Genomic DNA, 27,018 nt, shown 5'->3' with positions numbered 1-27,018 from the left:
TCCACTTCTTCCCTACCTCATCCTACAGGGAGCTGAAAAAGAAGCCGCCGCCACGGCCCACGGCCCCAAAGCCGCTGCTGCCCCGCAGGGAGGAGGGCGAGGCAGTGGAGGCCGGGGACCTGCCTGAGGAGCTGCGCAGCCTGCCCCCCGACACCTTCCTGGGGGCCGCTGCCCCACTCCACTTCCCCCCCGGCCCCTTCCCCAGCTCTGCAGGCCCAGGACCCCACTATCTCTCAGGCACCTTACCGCCTGGTACCTACTCAGGCCCCGCCCAGATGTTGCAGCCCAGGGCCCCCCAGGCCCTAGGGCACCCTGTGGTGGCCATGGCACCTGGACCTGCTCTCTACACACCCGGGGCCTACACACCAGAGCTGGGCCTCATGCCACGATCCTCGCCACAGCATGGCATGGTGAGCAGTCCCTATGGGGGGGTGGGGCCCACCCCACCAGCTGCAGGCCTGCCCTCAGCCCCACCTCCCCAGTTCTCGGGCCCTGAGTTGGCCGTGGGGATTCGGCCAGCCACCACCACAGTAGATAGCGTCCAGGCCCCCATCTCCAGCCACACGGCACCACGGCCAAACCCTGCCCCTGCTCCTCCCCGGCCCCGCTTCCCGGGGCCGCCCCCCCAGCCACTGCCCGTGCCCTACACCTACCCGATGGGGGCTAAGCCACCCCTCGCAGCTCCCCCAGCCCAGCACCACTTTTCTCCTGGGATGCCCACAGGTTTTTCAGCCCCGAGGACTGGGCCCCAGCCTCATCCCACACGAGCGGTGTTTGGGCCCCAGCCTCCCCAGCAGCCCCTTCCACTCCAGCATCCGCACCTCTTCCCACCCCAGGCTTCAGGACTGGTACCCCCACAGACTCCCTATCCCTTTGCCCCTCAGCCTGGTGTCCTGGGGCAGCCACCGCCCACCCTGCACACCCAGCTCTACCCAGGCCCCTCTCAGGACCCCCTGCCCCCCCATTCAGGGGTGCTGCCTTTCCCCAGCCCTGGGCCCCCTCAGCCTCCCCATCCCACCCTGGCATATGGTCCTGCCCCTTCCCCCAGGCCCCTGGGCCCCCAGGCTCCCCCACTCTCCATTCGAGGCCCTCCGCCTGCCAGCCAGCCTGCCCCCACTCCCCACCTGGTGCCTTCACCTGCCCCATCACCGGGGCCCGGCCCCGTCCCTCCTCGGCCCCCTGCAGCAGAGCCAGCCGTGTGTCTGCGCCGAGGTGCTGCGAGTGCAGATCTGCTCTCCTCCAGCCCTGAGAGTCAGCATGGAGGCGCTCAGCCTCCTGGGGGTGGGCAGCCCCTGCTGCAGCCTACTAAGGTGGATGCGGCTGAGGGCCGGCGGCCACAGGCCCTGCGGCTGATCGAGCAGGACCCCTACGAGCACCCAGAGAGGCTGCAGCAGTTGCAGCGGGAGCTGGAGGCCTTTCGGGGCCAGCTGGGCGATGCAGGGGCTCTGGACGCTGTCTGGCGGGAGCTGCAAGACGCACAGGAGCACGATGCCCGTGGCCGTTCCATCGCCATCGCCCGCTGCTACTCACTGAAGAACCGGCACCAGGACGTCATGCCCTACGACAGCAACCGTGTGGTGCTGCGCTCGGGCAAGGACGACTACATCAACGCCAGCCGCGTGGAGGGGCTCTCACCGTACTGCCCACCTTTGGTGGCCACCCAGGCCCCCCTGCCTGGCACAGCTGCCGACTTCTGGCTCATGGTGCATGAGCAGAAAGTGTCAGTCATTGTCATGCTCGTGTCGGAGGCCGAGATGGAAAAGGTGAGAGGGAGAGGTTGGTTGGTGGGTGCCCAGCAGGGAAACTGGAAAACCAGCACTAACTGCCCTGTTTGTCCTTCAGCAAAAGGTGGCTCGCTACTTCCCTACCGAGAGGGGCCAGCCCATGGTGCACGGTGCCCTGAGCTTGGCCCTGAGCAGTGTCCGCACCACCGAGACCCACGTGGAGCGGGTGCTGAGCCTGCAGTTCCGGGACCAGAGCCTCAAGCGCTCGCTCGTGCACCTTCACTTCCCCACGTGGCCGGAGTTGTGCGTCTGCTCCCCTGGGCGGTGGCTGGGGGGCTGGGAGGGTGGTGCGGCCTTCGAGCAGGTCTGGCTTAGAGACACCGCCCCACCCCGCAGAGGCCTGCCGGACAGCCCCAGCAACCTGCTGCACTTCATCCAGGAGGTGCACGCTCATTACCTGCATCAGCGCCCCCTGCACACGCCCGTCGTCGTCCACTGCAGGTAGGTGTGGGTAGCTCCCAAGCGGCCCTCCTCTGGGGGCTCCTGGGCTGGCCTCACAGCCCCTTCCTGCCGCAGCTCCGGGGTGGGCCGCACGGGAGCCTTCGCGCTGCTCTACGCGGCTGTGCAGGAGGTGGAGGCTGGGAGTGGAATCCCTGAGCTGCCTCAGCTGGTGCGGCGCATGCGGCAGCAGAGGAAACACATGCTGCAGGAGAAGGTGAGGGCCCGGGCGGGAGCTGGGATGGGCCCTCCATCCTGGGTGACAGGCCCCGCCTGGCTGACCAGGCCCAATGCGCCCCTGCAGCTGCATCTCAGGTTCTGCCATGAGGCGGTGGTGAAACACGTGGAGCAGGTCCTGCAGCGCCACGGCGTGCCCCTTCCGTGCAAGCCCTCAGCTGGCACCAGTGTCACCCAGAAGGTGAGGGAGGGAGCCCCTGGGGGCTGCTGGGACTGACACTGCCTCGTGGACTCCGTCTTCACCCACTCTTGTCTCCTCAGAATCACCTTCCTCAGGACTCCCAGGACCTGGTTCTCGGTGGGGATGTGCCCATCAGCTCCATCCAGGCCACGATCGCCAAGCTCAGCATCCGGCCTCCTGGGGGCTTGGATTCCCCGGCTGCCGGCCTGCCAGGCCCTGTAGAGCCCCCAGGCCTGCCGCCACCCAGCCTCCCAGAGTCCACCCAGCTCCCATCCTCCTCCCCACCCCCTCTCTCTTCACCCCTGCCTGAGGCCCCCCCGCCTGAGGAGGAGCAGCCGGTACCTGAGGTCCCCAGCCTGGGGCCCCCCTCCTCCTCCCTGGAGCTGCTGGCCTCCCTAACTCCTGAGGCCTTCTCTCTGGACAGCTCCTTGAGGGGAAAGCAGCGGATGAGCAAGCAGAACTTTCTGCAAGCCCATAACGGGCAGGGTCTGCGGGCTGCCGGGCCCACTGACGACCCCCTCAGCCTTCTGGATCCACTCTGGACACTCAACAAGACCTGAACAGGGTTTGCCTGCCTGGTCCTTGCACTACATTGTCTCCCATGCCAGTCTGCCCCTCTTGAGGTGGGGCCTAGTCTTACTCCCATTCCTGCTGCCTTCAGCCCTGCCTGGCCCAGCCCACAGCTCTATGGGATAGAGATACACCACGGGTCTTGGGTCAGGTTCTGCTCCTTTGTGGGACCTGACATTTTCAGCTCTTTGCTGTTGAATAAACAAACCTGTTCTGTGGCCAGTGTCTCTGCGTTGCTCCCCGGGAGGTGGGGGGCTGGGCCCCAGCAGCACCACCTTTATTTAGCGAGTGTGGAGGTGGAGGGGGTCACCTTGGTTTCCACACCTCTGAAGTGGTTATGCAAGAAGGCCTCTAGTGCTGGCTTGCTAAACTTCCCCAGCCTGTAAACTGTTCCTCTGACTTGTATGGCTTCTGGCAGGAGCTGCTCTGAGCTGAGAACTGTCTAACCAAGTGCTGCACTTCAGGCACCGGGAGGGTGTAAATGATGCCAGAGCTCACCCAGGGGAAGACGCAAGTGGCTCACAAAGCCCCTGGCTGATGTGATTTTTTAAAAAATTTAATATTACAGTCATGAGGCAGGACAGGACAGTTCAGAGGCAGCTTCCCAAAGATTCAGCTCTTTCCCCAGTCCAGGTCCAGCACACTGCCCCAAAGAGCACCCCAGCCAGACGGGCAGGGAGGCCCACCCTCAGTCCAGCTTCTCCAGCACAGAGGGCACGTACACTAGGCTGAGCTCGCTGCCAAAGTTGCAGACAATGGCAGCATTGTCCAGCACCAGGATCTGGCGGGCCGGCTGGGCCTCGCTGTTCTTCCCCAGGTAGACTGTCTGTAACAGGTCCCCGTAGTTTAGGTCCCAAAAGGAAACACAGCCCTGGCCGCCGGTCACCAGCAGGTTGTCTGAGATGACACCCAAGCTTGCACCACAGCCCAGGTCCTGGAGGCAAGGACAGGACAGGCTCGGTGTCTTGAATCCTTCCCTAAAACACCGAGAATCCCGTGGCCCCCAACATGCCTACCTGCTGAATGGAGTACAGCCTGATGCCTGTGCTGCGGTCCCAGATGCTGATGAGGTCATCTAGGCCACTACTGATGACACAGGAGGTGGTACAGGTGAGGGAGGTGACATCCCCACGGTGAGCGAACATGTGGCTGACCCGGCTGCCAGTCAGCACATCCCACAGGCAGATGGCCCCATCTTGTCCTCCACTGGCCAGCACCATGGTCTAAGGGAACAGGCACAGGGGAGCTGGTCACTGTGGTGAAACACCTCTGTCCACAAGGGTGGCTTAGTGCCCTGGTGGGTGGGAGCCCTCACTCTGCTTCACAGAGGCCCTTGGGGACCAGCTCCCAGGAGTTAGAAACAAGGGCCATGGGCCTGGCTTGATACCCTGCACCCCAGCCACGGCCCTCACCTGGTCAATGTACACAGTCGTGATGGCCCCTGAGTGGCCTTGCAGGGTGAAGAGGCAGCATGAGTCCTCCAGACGGTACACCTGGGGCAAGAACAGGTATCAGATTCTGGTCTCTCTGGGATTTTCCAAATCACACTTTGGCCAGGAACTCCCTTCCACAGTTCATCCAGGACACCTCCAGCCACTCCCTGACTGACCCCATGTGCTCCCCACCCCCTGTGCTGGGCCACCCCAGCACCCAAGAGATGGTGCCAACACTTACTCTCAGTGTGTGGTCCTGGCTCCCAGTCACGAGGCGCCCGGCAGCTGCCTTCAGGGCTGTGATGGGCTTCTGGTGTGCACAGGGCACTGTGTGGGTCAGGTGACAAGCCACTGCGTCACTGCTGCTGTACATAGGGGACGTGGGGGAACTGCCCCGCCCCGGGGCCCCTGGGGACAACAGGCCAGGTGAGAGGTCTCCGAGAAGACACCCTGCAGGCAGCCCCTCCGCTCCACCCACCAGGTGCAGGCAGCAGCCCAGTCCAGGTCCCCTGACCTCGGAACTGCAGGGGGCTGAGGGCAGTGTGAGTCTCCAAGGAGAAGAAATCAAGGGAACCGTTGAGCCGGGCAGCCACAATCCTGGAAGAGAAGAGCGGCTGCCAGGTGGCTCTCCCTCAGAGGCCCCAGCCTTGGGGCTGAGCACCGCGGGCCCTTCATAGGCCCTTCCCACTGGCTGTGGGAACAGTGGAGCCATGAGGGACCGTGGCCAAGAGGGAAGCACAGGTGCTGGGGACCAGGTTGCAACTCCAATTATTAACCTCTGTGCCTCAGTCTTCATTTGTGAAATGGGAACAACTGTACCCACCTCACAGCGTGGTCATGAGGAGTAAATGAGCTAGTATGTGTAAAGTGGTACCTGGGGAACATCATGTAAGATTGGAAATTAAAAACAAAAACAAACAAGGGGGATGGGCAGTCCCCCTCCACAGCCTGGAGCTAAAGGAAAGGCTTCAGGGGAGGAGAAATAGGACCTAAGGTGGGGCTATGTTCTAGAGCCACAGAAGGTGTTGCTGTCTCCATCACAGAAAAGCAGCTTCGACCCAAGCACCACCTGCTCCATTTCCTTTTTCCACAAAGAAATAAGGATTATTCTCCACCGCCCCTGATTCCTAGGCACAGGTTGACAGGCAGAGATGGAGACATTAGCCCTGTGGCCCCAAAGCTTTGAAGTGAGTGGAGTTCAAAATCTTACTCCAGCAAAGGGCAATGCACATCTTCACCTCTGCCCATAATCTGAAGGATCTATGACAGAGATGGGGAAGGCACAGCACAGGGGTGGGAGGGAGAGACCATGGAACTTTGGGGGTTGAGCTGAGACATGTGGGCTTCCCCTAAAATTCAAAAAAAAAAAAAAAAAAAAACAGTAGCAGGGGAGAATTTCCAAGCGTGGAGAACCCAGTGAACTTGGCCAGACCGCAGGGTAGGATGTTAGCTAAATAAGGCCTGAGCAAGAAGCCTGGCAATGGCAGGAATGACAGCAGCAGCCAACAGAAACTAAGAGGTAAGAGCAAGGGGTATCCCCACCCCAAGAAAATGAGGCTCCAGCTTTAGCTCAGATGGTGAGGCCACAGTCAGCGACCCTGCAAGGAAGAGCCAGCATGGGTCAGGCAGGTGAAGCGTTCAGCAAAGGCACCTAGTCATGGGTGAGGCCCAGGTTTTTCAGCCCAGAGGTGGGAGCTCAAGCCTGAGAAGCCGGGAATCCTCCTCTCCCAGGGAGTGTGTGATCGAGCCCCGGGAACACCCAGCCAACAGCCGTGCTGAGGAGGGAGGCGAGGACAGTGTCCAGCATCAAAGGGGAAGAAAAGACGGTTCTTCTGAAAATGCATTTTTCTGGAACTGAAAACCCAGGAAACCTAGAAAGGCCAGTATTGACAGGCTACCTAGAGCAACTTTGACTTCAGAAGGGTGAGGAGAACTGCTCACTCTCCATGTGCCAGGCCCTATTCTAAGTGTTTCCTACCTGTTAACTCTTTGAGCTGTCACCCTCCCACTGAGGTGGACTACCTGCTGTTCACAGGTGTGGGGCTTGGCACAGAGTAGGGAAGTCAAGTCACACACCAGTGAAGGGGAAGCAGGGCTCAAACCTCAGAGTGTGCTGGGCTGGGCTGTCTAGGGTTGAGGCAGGCATCCTAGCACGCACACCTTTTGTCCAGGAAGACGAGGGCCGTGATGCCCGAGGAGACCTCCTCGCTGCTGCAGCGCAGAGTGCCCTCGATGGCGTCCCACACCTGCAGGCCCAGAGGCTGTGAGCACCTGCGAGCTGGGAGGGCCCACAAACCCCCTGCACAGACGTCCCCTCTGCCCACCTCCAGCCGGCCACTGCTCCGCCCCACCACGATGAGGCTGCCCTGCAGCTCCAGGCTCCAGATGGAGCCATCTGCGCTGGGGGCCCAGGCGAGGGAAGGGGAGCCCTTCTCGGGAGGAAAGCCCCCCTCGTCCTCAGGGGCCTGGGGCAGCGTGGGCCCAGGCGAGGGTGGGCGCAGGGCTGGTGTGTGGACAGGAGCCATTCCCTCCTCCTGGTACAGTCGCTGCACCAGGTGGCTGAAGTCATAGCCTGGGGAGGCCTGAGCACGGCGGCAGCCCGCCCGGTACCGGGGCTCGGGCTGAGCGGGCTCTAGGAGCTGTGGCTGCGCTGAGAAGTTGGTATCGATCAAGCAGGTGAGGTCCGGCTGGTCCCCGAAGAGGGAAGCTGGAGGAGGGCCCCGGGGACGATGCCGTAGCGGAGGACTGTCCCCAGGCTCCTCTGGGCCACCCTTCCCACCGTCCGACAGCCGTTCCCAGCTCTCCTGAGCCTCCAACACGCTGCCACCACCACTGTCCTGGCGCTGCCTGCTGGGGGGCGGGGAGGGTGGGGTGAGGACAGTGGGGCACAGATGCAGGGCAGGGCGTGGGTGGGAGGTGGGGGGTACTTACCCCGGGTGTGGGATGCGAGTGAGGCAGTCTCCAGTCTGCGCGTCCCACACACACACGTGGCCTGCCAGGCAACAGCTCACCAGCAGCATCCCGTCACTGGCCAGGCACTCGATGTCCTGTGGGGGCACAGCATGGACATGGGCACAGGCACTGGTGTCTGAGCGGCCCAGGCCTCAGGTGCCCCCAGCTCCCACCCGCGCTCACCATGAGGTGCCCACGCAGCACCAGGGGCACAATCTCTGTCTCGGGTGGCGCATAGCCGTAGTCATCGCAGGGCAGCTCCCCACGCCGCCGCCGCCCAGGACCCGAGCCGGGTTGCCCGTAGTTGCGAGGGCAGAGCACGCGGTATAGGCAGAGCAGCAGCAGCACGAGAACGATGCCCGAGGCCAAGCCGAGTGCTGCCACCCTGCACCGGGCGGAGCCTGGTGAGGCGTGCCCCATCCCCCCACCCCGTCCCTGCCAGCTGCCCCCCTCCCTCGTGGGCCTTACTTGTACAGGGTGATGTCTCTGTGCGCCTGTGCTGTGCCTGGCCCCTTGGGGCCGGCCTCCCAGAGCCCACCCTGCCCAGGCCGCGGCGGGGGCCAGGCACTGCGGCCGTCCTGAGGGTGCCGCCCCTCCAGGGCCTCCCTCGGGTTCAGGCGGAGCGTGACCGGGATGACAGGCAGCAGGCTGATGTACCTGGGGCCGGGCAGCGGGCAGCCTCAGCAGAGATGCCCTCGGAAGGGACCCCCCTCCTGCTGCTGCCCCAGTCCCCCTCTCTGCTCTTCACACGGGACTCAGCTCAACCTGCCAGGCTCCAAGAACACCCTCTCAGGACAGTCTTCCCAGCATGGGTTGGGGCAGCAGAGGTAACGTCCCTCCCCAGCCCAGCTCTGGCACCCCAACCTTGCTCTGTCACAGAAACCGGCAGCCAAGCCATCACTGCCATGTCTGTCACCCATTCTGGCTCAGAGTGGGTGGAAGTGAGTGAGGTGGATCTCATTCTGGCCAAGTGGCTGACAGCAACCTATGACTCCCCAGAGCAGGGCCCCGGGCTACTCTTAGGTTGTGGATGCTTGGAGCCCTGGCTCCTACTTCACAACCTTAGGGGTGTTTATTTGAAAGGAAATGCAGAATTCAAACCAGAGGATCTCCCTCCTAAAGGGAAGGGATGCTCTGGGGACAGCGAGCTGACATCGCCAGGTGGGGAGGTGGGACCTGGCACAGCCCAACTCACCTCTTGGCCAGCGTGATGTTGTAGTAGCTGAAGAGCGTTGGCCAGTGGCGGAAGGACAACTTCCTCCAAAGTTCCTCATCCTCAGTCCCCCAGGTTACCTCTGGGGCTGGGCTGTCATGGACGCCCTCAGCCGGAGCCCCAGGCTCGGGCAGCTCCCCTGGCAATGTCTGGTTCTCGGGTAACTTAGAGGTGCCCGGTGGGAAGATGGAGAAGGCGGGGTCCGGGTGGCTGGCAGGCAGCACACCACTAGGCACAGGCATGGAAGCCAGGGCACCCTCACCCAGAGGGCTCTGCTCTGTCACCTGGGCAGTGAGGTATGTGCGCAGCCCTGCTGGGTCTGTGTACACCAGGATGCCAATCCAGACAACGGTGCCAGCCTGCAGTGGGGCATCGGGTGCTCAGCAGGACCTCTGGGAGGAACGGGCAGCCCCAACCTGTCCTTCCCTCCTGCCTCCCCAAGTCCTCCCACTATGACTGGGGGCCAACTGCCCCCCAGAGGGACCTAGTTCCCTTTCCATGGTCAGGGTTTGGGACTCCTGGCCTGGAAACAGAGGTGCACCCTTAGGTTTGTTACAGAACTTTCCCATCCCCAAACCCCATCTCAGCTTGGGCCAGAAAGCTGCTACCTTTCCCATGGTCAGCATGGCCAGAGGGACCAGCTGCATGACCTGCTCCATAGACACCACGGGTCCTAGTCCTCAGAGGGCCTCAGCCTCGCTGCCATCTCACTTCAACTCCTTAGGAGAGGCCCACTGACCAGCGGCCAGCCCTGCTCCTTCTCCCCTCTGCCCAGCCCAGCATTTTCTGATGCCTGCACAGTGAACCCTGACTCGGGCAACCGTGGTGGCTCCATCCCAGGGCACCCCGTCCTGGGTCACCCTGGGGAGACGACTCCTCTCCCTAATAACCTTGGCTACCTCTCCAAAGATAGGCTTATCACCTCAGAAACCACCAGGGTCTGGGCAGGAGGGTAGAGTGGGTGGCTTCCCAAAGTCAGGAAGGCCTGAGGGGCACCCCCCACCTCCAAGACAAATGCAAAATGCAAGAGGGACTTGAGCGCTGGCCCTCGGGCAGGGGTGGCAGGTACCATGATGAGGCGCTGTGCCAGGCGGGTTCGGGCCAGGAAGTAGACGACACGCAGCCTCTTGGGGAGCCGCAGGTTTCGGAAGGAGGACGGTTGCAGTGTGATGGTGTGGGGTGTGGACGGCCGCACAGCCAGCTGCCGCTCGAAGCGTGCTGGCCGCCCCGCCGGCTTAGCTGGGGGCAGGCAGGCCTCAGGAGGCAGCCGCTTGTTCAGGTCCGCTAGCTGTTGGGGGTGCAGTGGTCAGGGCCCAAAGCTGCTGTCCAGAGGCTGCCCGCACTGGGCTGCTGCCCTCCCCGAGGCCTGCCCCTGTCTCACCCAGAGATCCCCTGAGCACAGCCAGGGATGCGGAGGAGGTGGGTGGGCAGGGCTCAGCCCAGTCCTACCTCCATCCGGCGAATGTCAATGGACAGGACAGTGGTGAAAAACAGCATCTGAAGGAAGAAGTCAGACACCAGGCCCACGACAGCAAAAAGACAGAACTCCTGGAATTAAGCAGATGAGGGGACACCATGACCTCACGGTCCAGCACCTAGAGAACCAGTTCCGTGCCTGCAGGCACCTCGGAATCTGTAGGGCAGTTTCAGGCAAGGCACAGCAGAGAGAAAGAAAAGAGATGCTGGTAGTTCTGAAATCTGGGAGCAGCCGAAGAGGAAAATGCAGCAGCTCCCTCCCTCCCCACAAGGGGGCAGCAGAGACCCCCCCCCAACACACACACCCCTTTACCCAGAGAAGGCTGATGCCTGAACTTGGAGGTGAGGTGCCTTGACCCAACTTGGAAAGTTCTTTTTTTTTTTTTTTCTGCAGTACGCGGGCCTCTCACTGCTGTGGCCCCTCCCGCCGCGGAGCACAGGCTCCAGACGTGCAGGCTCAGCGGCCATGGCTCACGGGCCCAGCCGCTCCGCGGCACGCGGGATCCTCCCGGACCGGGGCACGAACCCGTGTCCCCTGCGTCGGCAGGCGGACTCTCAACCACTGTGCCACCAGGGAAGCCCCAACTTGGAAAGTTCTGAGCCCCACCGGCCTGCTACCCAAAAAGCCCTCCCTGACTGAGCCCCTGGCCCTGCTCACGTGCCACGGACCAACACCTACCTAGAGCCCAAGCCTGGCCTGGTTTGGGGGGCTCTCAGAAATATTCCTGGCAGGGCTTCCCTGGTGGCGCAGTGGTTGAGAGTCCGCCTGCCGATGCAGGGGACACGGGTTCGTGCCCCGGTCCGGGAAGATCCCATATGCCGTGAAGCGGCTGGGCCCGTGAGCCATGGCCGCTGAGCCTGCGCGTCCGGAGCCTGTGCTCCGCAACGGGAGAGGCCACAACAGTGAGAGGCCCACATACCGCAAAAAAAAAAAAAAAGAAAGAAAAAAAGAAATATTCCTGGCCAGTGACCACACTGGACCAATGAAAGGAAGGGAAGAGCTCGGGGGGGAATTAATTCTGCCCTGAAACTGAAAAGGGGTGGTCTCTCGGCTCCCCAAGCCCTGTGGATAGATGGAATTTTCTCAGATTTAAGTTTTTCTCCCCTGCCCTTGTTGCAACCTCTGGCACATCACCATGGCTTCTACTCAAATGTGGGGTAAGATGAAGGATGGAGCACATGGTGGCACCATGGTCATGTCAGCTCTAATGTCCCAAGACTGCCCGCGTCCTGCAGACGCCCTCTGGCGGGGTGGGAGCCTGGGACCCCTGTGGTCTCAGCTCATCCCCAAACTTCAGCAGGCCTGCATGCTGTGGGGAAGGACGGGGAGGGGATGGCTCTTCACTCCCTTCGCAAACCTCGTCCTGGAACCGGCAGCAACAGTCTGGGCTTCTGACTCAGCGTGGGTCCACCCCCACCTCTGCTCACAGCCCCACGGCTGGGCCAGGGCTCTGGGCAATGGCTGGTGGCCCTCCCAGGGTGCGGGCCATGTGTTCAGAGGCTGCAAGGGTGGGTCAGGGCTCGGGTCAGGAAAGGCAGGAAGGGCCCAGTTCAGGGGCCCCACCGTGTTCTGCCTGAGAACTGGGAAACGAGGTCTGGCTGGACTGCACAGCGGGCAGCCAGCCTCTGCTGCACCCACCAAGCCCCCTCCTGCCACTTGGGTGAATGAGAGACAGGCAGCGAGGGGCAAGGACAGGGTCAAAGGCAGAGGCTGCCAGGCTGGGAGCTCAATCCCATGGCCCAGCCTCGGCTCACTGAGTCCTCCTCCTGAACCAGCTACGCCAGGACCACCCTGTGCATGGTGACAGCCATCTTGCCAGCAGAGGGCCCACCTCATAGGTGAGGGTGGCATTGTAGAGGGGGAGTGCCCCACACAGCTGGGGAAACAGCAGTCGCTCCATGCTCACCTAAGCTACAGCCCTGGAGGGGGCCTTACCTGGATGGCAGGCACAAGGGTAAAGTAGCCAATGAGAATGATGCCCAGCTCTGTGGCCATGTTCTTCATGATGGACCAGCTCTCATTGCTTAGGCCTGCAGAGGACGACAACAGGACCATGGGGCCAGCACGTGACCGCTGTCCACTACGTGTCTGCACACAACCACATGGGGAGCCTTCTGAGGCAGCCATTCCACCAAAGCGCCCCAACCCTCAGGACCCTGCCAGTGCCCGGGCTCCAAGGTGCTGCTGTCACAGCTGCTGCAGGGAAGGAGGGTTTGGAGGGTCCAGGGGAGAGCTACAACCATCAGAGGAAGGGAGAAGCAAGGTGTGAGTTGAGCAAACCCAAGAAGAGAGCCAAGTGACCCCAAAGCTGGCACATCCAGCCTCACATGCTGTCCTCGTCGGGTGTGCGTGGTCTGTCTGCACGTGGGAGAATGGCTCGAGGGACAGAGGAGGTCGCTGTGTTCTACCTCAGCCCCTCCCTGGGCCCCAGGCTATCACACAGTCTCACGTTTAAAGCTCTGAGCGTCTAGTGGACAGCGGCCATTTCCCCTAGTCTCCTCAGAACCCTACATCTAGTGCAGAGCCTGGCCTCTCACAGAAGCTCACAGAGGTTTGCTGAGTGAACAGCCTGCCCCCAGCCCTGCTCCCACAGATAGGGGGTGAGAAGGACAAGGAGGTGCAAGAGTTCAGACCTCCAGGCTCTTTTCTCGCTTTCGCCAGAACCCCAGATCCCCAGCTCCTGCCATGGAGGCCACGGGGGGCTTTCCTGACAGCTGTGGAGGCAGCGTCTCTGAGGTGACCAGCTTCAGGGGCCTGGGCCTCATGTGATGGAGTGAGGCAGGAGGAAAGACCAGGTGCCAGCCTGACGAAGGGTCAAACATATGAGCCCCGCAGCAGAGTCTGGTCTGCTTTCTGACTGACACATGAACCAGGACGAAGCATGGCCTGGTGACTCCACGGTTCCTCAGGGTTCATGCTAACAAGCTGCCATGGGACGCTGGAGGCCACAGCAAGGGAGGCTCCTGGGCTCCCCGTTTCCTCAGCCGGAAGACGTAGCACAGCCCCCCTCCCCTGCCCTAGTGCACCCCGCACTCCCCACCTGTTACCTTGGGCGATGCGCAGCTTCACCTCGAGGTCCACTGGGGTGGAGACCACTGACTTGGTGAGCACCAACACGTTCTCGAGCCCAATGACCACCACAAGGTAGGGGAAAATCTCACTGGGGACAGAGAGGGACAGGGTGAGCAGTGCACTGAGGAGGGCCCCCGACACACAGCTGGTTCTCAACGGGTTTGGGTCCCGGGGGGCTGTGGGGTTGGCACCCTACAGTGGGGGCTGCTGAGCGACTTGCACAGCACAAGACCGACCCCCATCCCAGGAGGGCCTCTGTCTGCACAGCTCTCAGCTTCGAAGCTGTGCGGGGAGAGAGCGACCACCCCCATCTCCATCCATCCAGCACAGCGGAGAGAGGCCCCTGGGCTGCCCAGCTGCCAGAGCACAGCTCTCGGGGCCTCCCCACACCAGACTCCCACACTGGCCAGAGACCACCCAGACAAGCCATCAGGACAAAATGGAAGGGGAAGGAGACCAGCCTAAAGCCCTACTCGCCTCTGTGGAGAAGCTGTGTTTGGAGACGAGCAATTGTTTCTAAAGAAAATTCTCCTATAGCTCTCTGAGACTAGAGGCTCCCACTACCAGTAACGGTCTATGAGGGAAGTCTAGGCACAAAGAACACCAGCCGAGGCAAACCTCACTGGGGTCTCCACTGGAGAGCAGTGGAAGTGGGGGGCTCTGAGGGCACAGCAGACAGCTCTGGCGGGAGGGGGTGTTTAGCACCATCACCTTTAGGAAAGGAAGCAGTTCTCTGAGCAAGGAAGGTAACAGAAAACACAAAATCGCTGTTCCTGAGACCAGTCTGACAAGCCAAGGCAGGGCACAGGCCAACTGGCAGTACTCGCTAACGGACAGGCAAGTGGGGCCCAGCAAAGCTGAGGAGACTGAAGCCCAAGGACACACCCAGGGAAGGGTTTTCAGACCAAGTTTCAGAGAGAAATGGCAGGGAAAGCAAACCGTGGAAAGGTGACAAATTAGAATGTGTTTATGTCCTATGTCTTTTAAAAAGCTCACTCTAACGTTACCTATTTTATTAGGCATTTAAATGTTTTAATAGTAAGAAAGGAAGAAATGTACCTTCTCTGTCACACCCATCTATGGCTTAAGCCATCAAGAAGCAATTTGCACGTGTATACATAATATACAAATACACACATACACCCCCATATACCCTATACACACATACAATACATACCCATATATATGCATAAACATACATATATGCATATATAAATACCTACCCCATATACACACACAGAAATCTACACATGAACGTACATACATGCACATAACTATATGTGTATTATATGTAAATATAGATATACTATGTACATACATATGTATGAACACAAATCAGGTAACTTAAAGAGGAAAAAAATGTACCTCTTAAATGTCAAAATAACCATGTGAGAATATGGGGTAACAGCAAGTGTCCAGTGCAGGGGAGGCCAAGTGCCCAGAGGTGCAAGGTCCTCCTGCCTGCGGTCCCACCCTGCCACCCAGTGGAGCCTGCTCGGGACCTACCCGCCGTTGAGGGTGGGCGTCAGGCCGAAGAGCGTGCAGAGCCCCACCGACATGAGCAGCGAGCTGAGTACTGTGACCACGGCGGCCAGCGCCAGCCCCCACTTGGACTTGACCATGTCGATCTTGCCTGGAGGGCAGAGAAGGCACGTCAGGATAGCATCTCCCCAGAGCCTGGCACACACAGGCCCTTCTAAACTGAGCTCCTAGGAGGGGAGCGTGCCCTGACAGTTGAGGAAGGGAAGGCCCCGGTTTGACCAAAGAAGGTGTACACTTCCCAGTCTCAGGGGCGTAGCGTGCCCTTTGGGAACCCTTACCCAAGAAGGGACTTCTCTTGAGAAGTAAGAGGCGCCCTGGACCCACCCAAGCCCCTGAGACTCTGTGGGGGTGGTGAAGCCCCAGCTTTTGTAACCACCAAGCACGTTCTACATCTCTGCCTGGGCCACCTGCACAGGCAGGGAAGGGGGTGATCTGGAAATGCCCATATTAGCTCAGAGAAAGCCCCAGCCTCCTTGCCATGGACCTACGCGTGGAGAAGTAGATGTAGGCAAACAAGATGATGTAGGTGGTCACAAGGGGGATGAGCTCAGCGATGCCAATCTCCTCCTTGAAGTGCACGTGGACCAGGCTCTCTGCCCGAAGGCTGCAGTTGGGGCTGGGGTGCAGGAGCATCAGGCGGGCCCGCAGGCTGCCCAGAAACCTGGTCATGGAGTGGGGTGGGGTAGATGGACTGTACCTCTTGGTCCAGGGGACACAGACAGTCCCTGAAAGGAAGGTCTGTCGGGGCTTCCTTCCTCCCCCTGTGTTGGAGGGAGCTTCTCTGTGGTGTCTAACCTTCCCTCCAGTCTCCAGCATGGGGTGGGAGTGGGGGGTTGGAAGAATTAAAAAGTTGGCAAAGGTGTCTCAGGACCTCCCCCTCAGCACCCCATTCCCAACCTATCACCCCGCTCCGACTGCCAAAGGCCCAGGACAGCCGATCAGCAGCATCCTACGGGCCCTTGCTGGGAGCTATCTGCAGCGGTCTGCTGGGAAGGTTCTGAGGTCACATGGGGCTCAGTAGTAACCAGCTGGGGACCCCTGCCCTAGGCTCAAGAGAGACCACTGGAGGCACCAGGACACTGAATGTGCCAGCCCTGCCTTCGTCCCTTATTCTTTTTTTTAATTTTTTTGGCCATGCAGTGCAGAATGCAGGATCTTAGTTCCCCGACCAGGGATCAAACCCACGCCACCCCCGCCCCTGGAATTGGGAGTGCGGAGTCTTAACCACTGGACCGCCAGGGAAGTCCCAGAGTCCCTTATTCTATTTTTTTTTTTTTTCATCGCCCCGTATTCTTAACCAGCTGTCAGGTCATCCCACTCAAGTGTCAGCAGACAGCACCCTTCAGCCTAAGGGATATAAACATTTCTATAGGAGGCCTGAGAACTCCAAGTTCCCAGGGGGCATTCTGGACACTTTAACCAGAACAAGGACTAGTCAAAGCCTCCTGTCATTCCACAGCCCCGTCAGGAGCCCTGAGCGTTGATGGCCTTACTTGGCATCATAGTGCTGGAAGACCAGGGTGATGGTATACGAGACCAGCCTCTTCCTGGTGTAAAGGCTCACTCCGCTGTACTTTCCAGGGACACCGAACAGCAAGTCTGCAGGCAGAACACAGCAGGTGCTGACAAAGGAACGGCAGCTACTGTAGAGACACCAGGACCCCTCTCCACCCCCATCTTTGGAAACTAGCGGTAACCCCTGATCTGCTAGAGCAAGCCATCAAAGAGGACATGGTGACCAACAGGCCCTCTGGCGGGTTCTCAAGGAACCTGCCCTGGGGGTACCTTTGAGCGTGGCTGAGGTCTGCAGGGTTTTAGGTTCGTGCTGATGGATGGTTCCGATGATGTCAGGATCAGCATGGAAGTGTTCCCGGTCATTCTGCCAGAAGTTCCCAGGGGACAGCAGCAGGCATCCATGCTCAGGGAGGAGGTTCCGGAGCTTCCTGAGGCCTGGCAGCAGGTCGGTCACCTGCAGGCATACCTCCTCCAGGCTCCTGGTCCCGGAGCTGTGCGGGAGACAGGACGAGGCACCTGCTGTGTCTGCCAGCACAGGATAGGCCCACTGCGCTTACGAGGTCTCCGTCATCAGGCTCCCAGATGCCTGGTATCTCAAAGAGCCTGAGGACCAGGGCAGCAGGAGAGGTTCTTCCAGGTGGTCAACAACCAAACCATGTGGCTGTCTGACCTTCAAAGTGCATGTGGACCCCAAAAGCCCATCACCTCCGAGGAGAAGCAAGATCTGGGAGTGTGCACAGCCCCACTCACTAGAATACCTTGGCCAGTTCAGCAGGCAGAGGGGATAGGGTGAAAATCAAGGGCTTTGTCTTGTTCACCAAAATGCCTGTCAAAGCCCTCAGCTAACTAAAACCCAGCAGTGAGGCAGCTTACAAAGTCAGCACACTCCAGAGAATCACTGGTGGGCTGGGATTTCAGAAGTGTACCCCCAGGGACAGCTTGCTTCTTGTCAGAATGGCCACCACCATTAGATTCACATCTCACAACCCCTAGGCAGTGAGCCCTCTGGGTCACGAGTCAAACAGACCTCAGCTTGTCACAGGGTTGGCCCAGTGGATACCTAGTCTGTCTGAGACCTGGCGATGAAGCTCAGGGCTCTACCTGTGCCATCTGCACAGGTCCAAGGGGAACACAGCCACAGTGTACCCACAAGCGTCCTGAGAAAAGCAAAGTGAGCCCACCCACCTCTTTCTCACTTGTTCACCTTCCACAGAGCTGGCTGGCTCAATGGACTTACACTGAGGGCTGCTCCCTCCCTTCAATACAGAGCTGGATCAGGGAGGCTGCGGTCCCAGGGAGGGATACCTGTCTCTCAGCACATGGTTCCGGATCTCCTCCACCAGCTGGAATGCCCGGGACAGAGGTGAGCGGAACACATCTACTGCCAGGAGGTTCTTGTGCCAGGGAGATACTGAAGACTTCACAAATATCTGTTGGATATAAGCCACCGGGGCACCCACATACTGCAGAAGAAATGGGGGAGGGTTAGAAAGGTCAGCTCAGCACAAGAGGGAGAAACATGGCCTGTACTCAGGAAGCATTTACTGAGCACCTACTACGGGCAAAGCAATGCGGGGCCAACAGGACAGGCCTTCAAAAATGAAGATGTCCAAAGGAACCTCTTACCACTTAATGGACCACTTTCCTACACATTTTCCAATAGAATAGGGGTTGCCAAACTATGGCCACAGGCCATAAATTGAGCCTGGCACCTGTTTTTCTAAATAAAGTTTTCCTGGAACACAGCCATACCCACCCCTTCTGCACTGTTCCGCTTTCATGCAACAATGAGAGGTGAGTGTTCACGACAGGTGGCATGACCCACAAAACCTAAACAAAACCTGTACTATCTAGCCCTTGATGCAAAATGCCTGCTGACCCTGCAATAGGCCATAAGCTCCCCAAAGGGTGTAGCCTATCTTGCCGATCCTGGTTTGGCCACTTGCAGGTCGCTGGTTTTTGAAGCTCAATAGACCCAGTTCTAAATCTCTACTCTCCAACTGTATGGCCTTGGAAATGTTTTTGACTTCTCTGGATTTCAATTTCCTCAGTGAAAGGGAGATAATGACATTCACCCTGCAGCATCACTACGATTTGCACACAAGCACACGCACGTGCACACACACACATAAACAGCACATGCAGAGACTTAAGTGCCGATGGAAACACTAGCAATAACAGGTGTGGCACATCGTCTCACTGACCCCCAAAACAGTCCTATGAGAAGCAAAGTGACTCGCTAGGGTTTCAGGACTCAAGAAGGATGGTGTGAGGATTCAAACCCAGGTCTCCTCGTTGAACACCACACTTTTCTCACTAGAACCTGCCATCTATCCTTAAAGAGCTAATATGCACTTAAGTGACAAAAGTGACACACATGTAATAGGCGAGGAATGACTTCCAGCGACGGATGTGTCAAGGAGCACCCCCAAAACGAGGTACTGGACTAGCTGCAGCGGAGTTGTGGCTGGAGAGGAGCTGACTGGAGGCGGGGAAGGGTTGGTGGAAGAGGGGCAGTGAGGGCCTCTGAGGAGCAGCCTGGACAGCACAGAGGGGTCCTGGCGGGTAATAATGGAAATCACAGTAAGAATGAGAGGTGGCCAGGATGACACCTGACTGAGCCGTCTGGATTTTAACCAGTTGACAAACAAAAGCCCCTGACTATCTCTGAGAGGGAGGGGCAACCCACCTAGAGACAGGGACTTTGCGCCCACAGGCGTGAGGCACTGTCAAGAGCAGGCTGGAGGAGCCGAGGGACGAGGGGACTGTCCTGAAGCCCGTGCCGCAATCAGGAACTCTGAAGGGCAGGTGTGTAGATGAAAGGCAGGCCACCTAGCCACTCAGTGATGCCGTACTCCAGGCTGTGGCACGAGCTAGGGTTAAGATGCTGAGCACACACAGCAAGTTAACATCTCCTGGGCCCCTGAGCCCCTGGGCGCAAAGGAACAACCCCAGGTACCCATCTGAGCCTTTGTGAAGTGTGTATTTATGAAAGGCTCTGGGGACAGAAGTCCTCACCCACTTAGTCTTCTGCAGCAGACTCAGCCCACTAGAAGCTGCCAGGAGGTAGAGAGGTACCTAGACAGAACTGACTGCCACAGGTCCTGACCCAAACAGCAGCTCATCAACTCAACACACCACACAGGCCTGAGTATGGACGGAGCTGCCCAGAGACCCACAGCTCTACAAGGAGAGCGATACCCAGGGGATCATCCTCAAACTCTGTGAAGGACACAGCACATCACCCAGGTAGAGCTGGCACCGTGGAGCCTCCAGATCCAGGTCTGTTCCCACTGGGCACAAGGCTGTGACTCCGCACGTACCATCTCCTCTGCCCACGGCCCTCGTCACACACTCCACCCCCACCCTTAGGCCCACTGAGCCTGTGCAACTGAACCTTTGGTTTCCAGGCAGGACAGCTCCTTGGCCCTCCAGTCCAAATCCAGCCCCCTTCCCACCCAGGACCATCCAGGCCACCATTTCAACAAAGTAACAATGAACATACTTCAGAACCAGAGCTCTCATTCTGGGCTCTAGGGATGGCTCCAGGAGTTCTATGAGCACCCTGCTTAACTCATATTTCTTCTGAAAAGTGTATCTATTATTATCACTGTCATCATTTTTAGGGGAGAGGATCCATGGTTTTCATCAGATTTTCATAAGAATATGTAACCCCTATGCCCTAGACACCTCTTTTTCCTTTGACCTTCCACCAGCCCCGGGTAAAATCCACTGCTCATTTGTTTTCACTCCTCAGCTGGTAAGCCTTACCAGACAAAAACCACGTAGAAGAGAGCCTACGGCACAGCCACGCTCTCCGGCCTTGGCTGGACCTCCCTCTGCTGGCCGGCTCTTATTCACCTCCCAGATTTCCAACTGAACTTTCCAAGCAGCTATTCCACACCTGTCCAGCTCTTTTCAAGATCTTGGGTTAGTCATTTAATATGACTGTATCAAACTCATCGTCCAATACATGTACCCTCAAACTCCCTCTTCTGAGCATCAAAATTTTCTTATGGTGGTTTATTTACAGGCATGAGCCTAACTCTTGTCATTCACTATCTTAGTTTGGGTTCCCCCAGCAGCAGGCCCTTAGACAAGTAGTTTCCTTGGGAGGTGGAGGAAACACAGGGAGGGGAGTAGGTACAGGAGCAGGGAAGGGAAGGCAGCCCACAAAGCGTGTGCTACTGAGCAAGCATCCTCTGTGGATAACTGGATTTAGCGGAGTTATCCCACATAAAGGAAGACAGCTGAGGTTACAGACCAACTCCTACAGTTATTGGTTGAGGGCTGCTCCTAGGGGGTGCGAATTCTCCAGCACCTCAGGCCTTCTGTACCAGAGATCCTTTGACAAATGAGATGCGGATACTGGTGGCTGGAAAGCAGGCAGGCACGAAAATGGTAGCAGGAGATGTGGGCAGGGCCTACCACTCACTGTGCTGGGCCCTATCATAATCCCTACTTGATACTCAAGTAAGAAACAGACATGGAAACACGAGACAACACGAGGTATCCTAAGTGGGTGATGGAGAAAGCGTAAGGGCCAGTGGAGTACAGATGCCCCTGGGTACAGAGTGAGGAGTGCTCACTAGATGGAGGCTTCTAACATGGCCCCAGTAATCCCTACCTCCTGGCACTCATGCCCAAGTATAATCCCCCTTGAGAGTGGGCTGGACCTAGTGACTTGCTTCTGACAAACAGAATAAAGCAAAAGTGATGAGCTCTTATTTCTGAGATTAGGTTACAAAAGTGTATGACCCTTAAGGCCATTATGCTAAGTGAAATAAACCAGGCACGAAAAGACAAATACCATATGATTCCACTTATATGAGGTACCTAAAGTTGTCAAATTCATAGTGTCAGAAAGCAGAATGGTGGTTACCAGGGGCTGGGAAAAGGGGAATGCGGAGTTACTGTTTAATGGGTGCAGAGTTTCTGTTTTACAAGACGAAGAGTTATGAAGACGGATGGTGATAATGGCTGTACAATAACGTGAATGTATTTAATACCACTGAACTGCACACTTGAAAATGGTTAAGAGAGGGAATTCCCTGATGGTCCTGTGGTTAGGACTCAGCGCTTTCACTGCTGGGGCCTGGGTTCAATCTCTGGTCGGGGAACTAAGATCCCACAAGCCACATGGCACAGCCAAAAAAACAAAACAAAACAAAACAGTTAAGAGAGTAAATTTTATGTTGTGTGTATTTTGCCACAATTTTTTTTTAATGGAAGGAAAAAGCAGACGAGTCCTCCTCTGCCCCCCTCCTTTAGAGCCACCACTCTGATGAAGTCAGCCATATCATGAGTTGCTCCAGAAAGGTCCATGTGTCAAGGAACTGAGGGGCTTTCAGTCAACACCCAATGAGGGACAAGAGTCCCTCAGTTCAACAGCCTGCAAGAAACCTGCTTCCAGCTCACTCTCTGAGTGAGCTTGGAAGCAGATTCTCTCCAGTCAGGCTTTGAGATAACTGCAGCCTTGGCTGACACCTTGATTGCAGTTTGTAAGAGACCCTGAGCTAGAGGACCCAGATAAGAAAACCAAGTCTCAGAGAGATAAATAGGATATGCCCAAGGACACACAGCTGATAGGCAGCAGACCAGGATTACAGCCCAGGGCCGCCTAATTCCCAAGCTGGTATATTCTACCTGCCTGGGTAGTTCTGAACTATGTGAGTTCCCATGGAGAACAGGACATAGATGGAAAGGCCCAGCACAAGCAGTGCAGGAGGGGGAGCTGAGGTCCTGAGGACCTGTGGGGTCCCTGACCAGGGCTCCTTGGAAACCTTGCATTCAGGCTCAGGCTACCACCAAACACTGCAGTGCTGGGCCGGAAGCCCAGCCACCTCTGTGGACACGGCAGGTAGGTCTTGGTGTGAGGTTCAGGTTTCCATGGTGACCTGGTCTAGGGGAGCCAGGCCAGTGCAGGACACCTCAAGTTTGCTGTTTTAACCACAATCCTTCCTTCACATTTAGAGAAAGCAAGCTAGAGCTCCAGGTATTTCACCTTTACACTGACACACCCAGGGGCTCCCTTTACAACACCATACAGAGGACTCCCATTACTCAGCTCTTCTGGAAAACAGGGCTCCGGCTCCTTGTTCTCCAGCCCTGGACAGGCGAGGGGGTGGGGGTGTGGTGGGAAGGGCAGGCTCAGGGGACACGCCAGGGTTAAATTCTAGCTCCACCCCTGGCTGTGTGCCTTGGACAAGGGTCTCTACACTCTCCAAGCCTCAGTCCCTTACTTACTGAGGGAAACGGGAATAAACTCTCAGACCTCAGCAGATCACTGTGAGGACCAAACAAAAGAAACCATTTAGTAAGGTGTCTGGCCAAATACATGTTGGTGATATCTAGTTGTATCATTATGTCTTAAAACTCTTAAAATTGGTTTGGCATCCCTTTAAAATCAATCTCTCCTCCCCTTTCTTGTCCCCTCACCCTCCCTCCTAGGCACGGTCAACTCAGTCTCCAAGTTTCTCTAAGTTCATTTAGATTGACCTTTTTACCACCACTTTCATCATGTCACTGCCTCTAAGGGAATGGCTTTCTACTGCCCAGAGAATTCATTTAAACTCCAGAGCCCAAGATTTAACTTGGTCCCACCTAACTTATCACCTATCAAGCTCCAAGAAAAATGCCTCACTTCAGACTCTCTGTCTCCTAAATAAGCCACGCTTATTCAACAAATCATTCAAAAAAAAAAAACCTTTCTTAAGCATATATTATGTGCAAAAGGTTGGACAAATTTGAATGAAACATGACTGCAACTAGGTCACACTACAGTTCACAAGGAGAAACAGAGCACACATCTGCAAGACAGCGGGGGAAGGCTTCCTGGAGAGCGTGATGTGAACTAAGGAGTAAAAGATAAGGAGTGCATGCCCGGTGCACTCAGAGGGCAGTGCAAGCATGTGAACCTCTGTTCTTCTGCCCTCTGCTCCGACCAGATCTAATCAATGACAATGACAGCCAGAAACATTTATCGAATGCAAATGATGGGCCAGGCACTGACCTAACTTTTGCATTCTTTCACTTAATCCTATGACAATGTATAATGCAGGTATAATTATTATCCCCACTTTACGAATGTGGAAACTAAGGTACACAGGTGTTACATAACCTACCCAAGGTCACATGCTTGTGAAATGGAAAGTCTTCACCTTTCTGCTTTGCTCTGGTCTTCCTCTGGTAAAAACATCCCTCCTTCCAGAGGGAACTGTCCTCCCCTACCCACAAGACAACTGATCAGTGACTCCAACACAGGGCAGACCTAACTCAGAGCACAAGGACCCAGTAGAGTTGATTAGAGTCCTTTCTGGAGGACACAGAAAAGCCCAACTGCAGGGTGCAGACACCACCCCACTGCGGGGGAACACTTCAGCAAAAGGGGAGAAAGAGGACTATATACTATATAGAAAGAGACACCTCCAGCATACAGAAAGAATTACAGTTCAATAAAACGAAATCCAAACAGCTCAATTCAAAACGGGCAGAACACTGAAACACTTCACAAAGGAAGGTATGCAAATACAATAAGCACTTGACAGTAGTCATCCGGAAAATGCAAATTAAAAACATATCTAGATTGTTCCATACTTCTATTAGAAAGGCTTAAAGAAAACCCAAACAAACCTGACAGTACCAAGAACTTTACAGCACAAAGACTGAACTTTAATGTATGGAAATTTAAAAAATAATTTAGGAGGCTGACAGATGTGAAAAGAATGACACTTTACCTCTGTAGTGTTCCTTCCCAAAACCCATAACCCCACTCTAATCTAGAGAAAAGTAAGCAAATCTTACTTGAGGAACACTCCTCAAAACTGTCCAGATCGGGACTTCCCTGGTGGTCCAGTGGCTGAGAATCTGCCTTCCAATGCAGGAGACATGGGTTCAAGCCCTGGTTGGGGAACTAAGATCCCACATGCTGCAGGGCTACTGAGCTTGCGCGCCTCAACTAAAGGGCCTGTGGGACTTCCCTGGTAGCACAGTGGTTAAGAATCCGCCTGCCAATGCAGGGGACACGGGTTCGAGCCCTGGTCTGGGAAGATCCCACATGCCGCGGAGCAACTAAGCCCATGCGCCACATCTACTGAGCCTGCACTCTAGAGCCCGTGAGCCATAACTACTGAGCCAGCACCACAACTACTGAAGCCCATGTGCCACAACTACTAAGCCCACGTGCCACAACTACTGAAGCCCGTGCACCTACAACCCGTGCTCCACGACAAGAGAAGACACCTCAATGAGAAGCCCATGCACCGCAATGAAGAGTAGCCCCCCACTCACCACAACGAGAGAAAGCCCTCACACAGCAACGAAGACCCAACACAGCCAAAAAATAATAAAATTTTAAAATAAGTAAATAAATAAAGAGCCTGCGTGCCACGAACTACAGAGCCCACATGCTCTGGAGCCCAAGTGCCACAACTAGAGAGAGAAAACCCGCACACCACAACCAGAGAGAAGCCCACACAACCCAACAACAACAAAAAGATCCTGCATGCCACAATGAAGACCTGACGCAGCCAAAAGTAATAATTAATTAATTAATTAATTAAATATAATATAAAATAAAATACTTATTTACAAAAAAAAACTGTCCAGGTCATTAAGAACAAGGAAAGTCTGAGAAACTATCACTAAGGAAAAGTAAGGAAACCAGATTTCCTTAGCTTGTACCTATGTCCTTTTTCTCTCCCAAGATCCCATCCAAGATACCATGTTATATTTAGTTGTCCTGTCTCTTGAGGCTTCTCTTGGCTGTGACAGTTTCTCAGACTTTTTTTTTGGCTGCATTGGGTGTTTGTTGTTGCACACGGGCTTTCTCTACTTGCAGCGAGTGGGGGTTACTCTTCGCTGTACACAGGCACCTCATTGCAGTGGCTTCTCTTGTTGTGGAGCACAGGCTCTAGGTGCACAGGCTTCAGTAGTTGCAGCATGTGGGCTCAGTAGTTGTGGTTCTTGGGCTCTACAGCACAGGCTCAGTAGTTGTGGCGCATGGACTTATTTGCTCTGCTGCATGTGGGATCTTCCTGGACCAGGGCTAGAACCCGTGTCCCCTGCATTGGCAGGCAGATTCTTAACCACTGCACCACTAGGGAAGTGCTCAGACTCTTTTTTTTGATGACTTTGACAGTCTTGAGGAGCGCTAGTCAGGACCTGTGTAGACCATCCCTCAATCGGGACTCGTCTGAAGTTTTTCTCATGATTAGACTGGATTTATGGGGTTTTGGGAGGAAGACCACGGAGGTAAAGCACCCTTCTTGTCACACATCAAGGGTACATATCATCAACCTGATTTATCACTGTTAATGTTGACCCTCATCACCTTGCTCAGGTTCTCCACTGTAAAGAGACGCTTTTCTCCCCTCTCCACACGGTACTCTTTGGAAGAAAGCCACTATGCACAGTCCACAATTAAGGAAGAGGGATTATATTCCACCTCCCTGAGGGCAGAGTAGCTACCTATATATATATATTTTTTAATACAATGATTACTTTTTACTGCATTTTAAAAAATTAATTTATTCTATTTTATTTATTTTTGGCTGCATTGGGTCTTTGTTGCTGCGCACGGGCTTTCTCTAGTTGCGGCGAGCGGGGCTTACTCTTCGTTATGGTGCGCAGGCTTCTCATTATGGTGGCTTCTCTTGCTGCGGAGCACAGGCTCTAGGCGTACGGGCTCAGTAGTTGTGGCTCATGAGCTCTAGAGCGCAGGCTCAGTAGTTGTGGCGCACGGGCTTAGCTGCTCCACGGCATGTGGGATCTTCCTGGACCGGGGCTCGAACCTGTGTCCCCTGCATTGGCAGGCGGATTCTTAACCACTGCACCACTGGGGAAGCCAAGCTACACAAATTTAGAATTTTTGCCCAGATTTGTCTATTTTCCTTCACTGATTTATTCAATCATATGGACTCAGATATTTATTTTACACTGTGGGTTATAATCCAATACTACTTTACTTATTTTGTTGCAAAATGTATTTTATTTTCCAGCATTGGCCATTTGGAGCTCTTTCAGTTGGCTCCTGTTTCCCTTTGACATATGCTGAATTTATTTTAAACTGATATCTTTGTCTTCTCCTCCCAAGCACACTAGATCTCCTCCAGAGCAGTGAGGCTCAAGATCATTCTGCCAGGCACACTGCACACGTGCAATAAACATGTGCTGAATAAAGAAATGAACAGAGGAATGAAGGACATTTTGGTTCCTTGGTGTGAGCAGTAGACGCCCAGTGCCCGAGCGTCCTAATTTTCCTTGGGAAACCATCCTCTCTCAACCCCAGCCTGGTGATGAAGACAATCAGGTGATGAAGTCAGTCAACAAAGCACCTCCCTCGGCCACAGGGTTTGGCGTGGGGACAGGCAGGTAACCCCATTCAGAGCCAAGTGGGCACCCTCTCATCCTCCACTGGATTGGATATTGCAAGAACATGGGACTGAATCTGCTGCAGCCACTGTTAGGGAGACAACAGTGAGCGATCCAGACAGGGCAGAGCTGAAAGGTGGACTCCTTCTGAGGCCTAAACCATGCTGCCCTTGAGTAAGCCCTGCCTGTGGCTGTGAATTATATGACTCAAAAAATGCCCTTTTCACTTACTC

The 27,018-nt window shown here is 56.2% G+C and overlaps 2 protein-coding genes across 3 annotated transcripts in view; one reads left to right on the top strand and one right to left on the bottom strand.

Moving 5' to 3' along the window:
• Positions 1–3,428, top strand: part of PTPN23 (protein tyrosine phosphatase non-receptor type 23) — a gene marked incomplete at its 5' end in the record, with an annotated part of 40,292 nt that extends 36,864 nt beyond the window's left edge. Inside the window, 6 exons of the mRNA XM_079712602.1 lie at positions 29–1,763; positions 1,843–2,027; positions 2,121–2,225; positions 2,301–2,439; positions 2,527–2,640; positions 2,721–3,428. Of these exons, the coding sequence (XP_079568728.1) occupies positions 29–1,763; positions 1,843–2,027; positions 2,121–2,225; positions 2,301–2,439; positions 2,527–2,640; positions 2,721–3,200 (2,758 nt within the window). The 3' untranslated portion in view covers positions 3,201–3,428. The remainder of the gene's footprint in view (positions 1–28; positions 1,764–1,842; positions 2,028–2,120; positions 2,226–2,300; positions 2,440–2,526; positions 2,641–2,720) is intronic.
• Positions 3,429–3,750: 322 nt separating this feature from the next.
• The window catches only part of SCAP (SREBF chaperone), a gene marked incomplete at its 5' end in the record, with an annotated part of 38,856 nt that continues 15,588 nt past the window's right edge, over positions 3,751–27,018 (bottom strand). Inside the window, 20 exons of one of the 2 annotated variants that reach the window (XM_079713725.1) lie at positions 3,751–4,144; positions 4,227–4,433; positions 4,623–4,703; positions 4,885–5,051; positions 5,158–5,240; positions 6,804–6,889; positions 6,968–7,493; positions 7,575–7,690; positions 7,779–7,980; positions 8,064–8,252; positions 8,791–9,167; positions 9,878–10,096; positions 10,258–10,356; positions 12,221–12,315; positions 13,333–13,445; positions 14,864–14,990; positions 15,388–15,560; positions 16,393–16,498; positions 16,685–16,905; positions 17,720–17,877. In XM_079713725.1, the coding sequence (XP_079569851.1) occupies positions 3,899–4,144; positions 4,227–4,433; positions 4,623–4,703; positions 4,885–5,051; positions 5,158–5,240; positions 6,804–6,889; positions 6,968–7,493; positions 7,575–7,690; positions 7,779–7,980; positions 8,064–8,252; positions 8,791–9,167; positions 9,878–10,096; positions 10,258–10,356; positions 12,221–12,315; positions 13,333–13,445; positions 14,864–14,990; positions 15,388–15,560; positions 16,393–16,498; positions 16,685–16,905; positions 17,720–17,877 (3,591 nt within the window). In that variant the 3' untranslated portion in view covers positions 3,751–3,898. The remainder of the gene's footprint in view (positions 4,145–4,226; positions 4,434–4,622; positions 4,704–4,884; positions 5,052–5,157; positions 5,241–6,803; positions 6,890–6,967; positions 7,494–7,574; positions 7,691–7,778; positions 7,981–8,063; positions 8,253–8,790; positions 9,168–9,877; positions 10,097–10,257; positions 10,357–12,220; positions 12,316–13,332; positions 13,446–14,863; positions 14,991–15,387; positions 15,561–16,392; positions 16,499–16,684; positions 16,906–17,719; positions 17,878–27,018) is intronic. The other variant, XM_079713726.1, reaches the window with a different exon arrangement.

This window comes from Hyperoodon ampullatus (assembly GCF_949752795.1).
Source record: "Hyperoodon ampullatus genome assembly, chromosome: 10".
NCBI classification, from domain to species: Eukaryota; Metazoa; Chordata; class Mammalia; order Artiodactyla; family Ziphiidae; genus Hyperoodon; species Hyperoodon ampullatus.
This window is presented reverse-complemented; position numbering and strand designations above follow the sequence as displayed.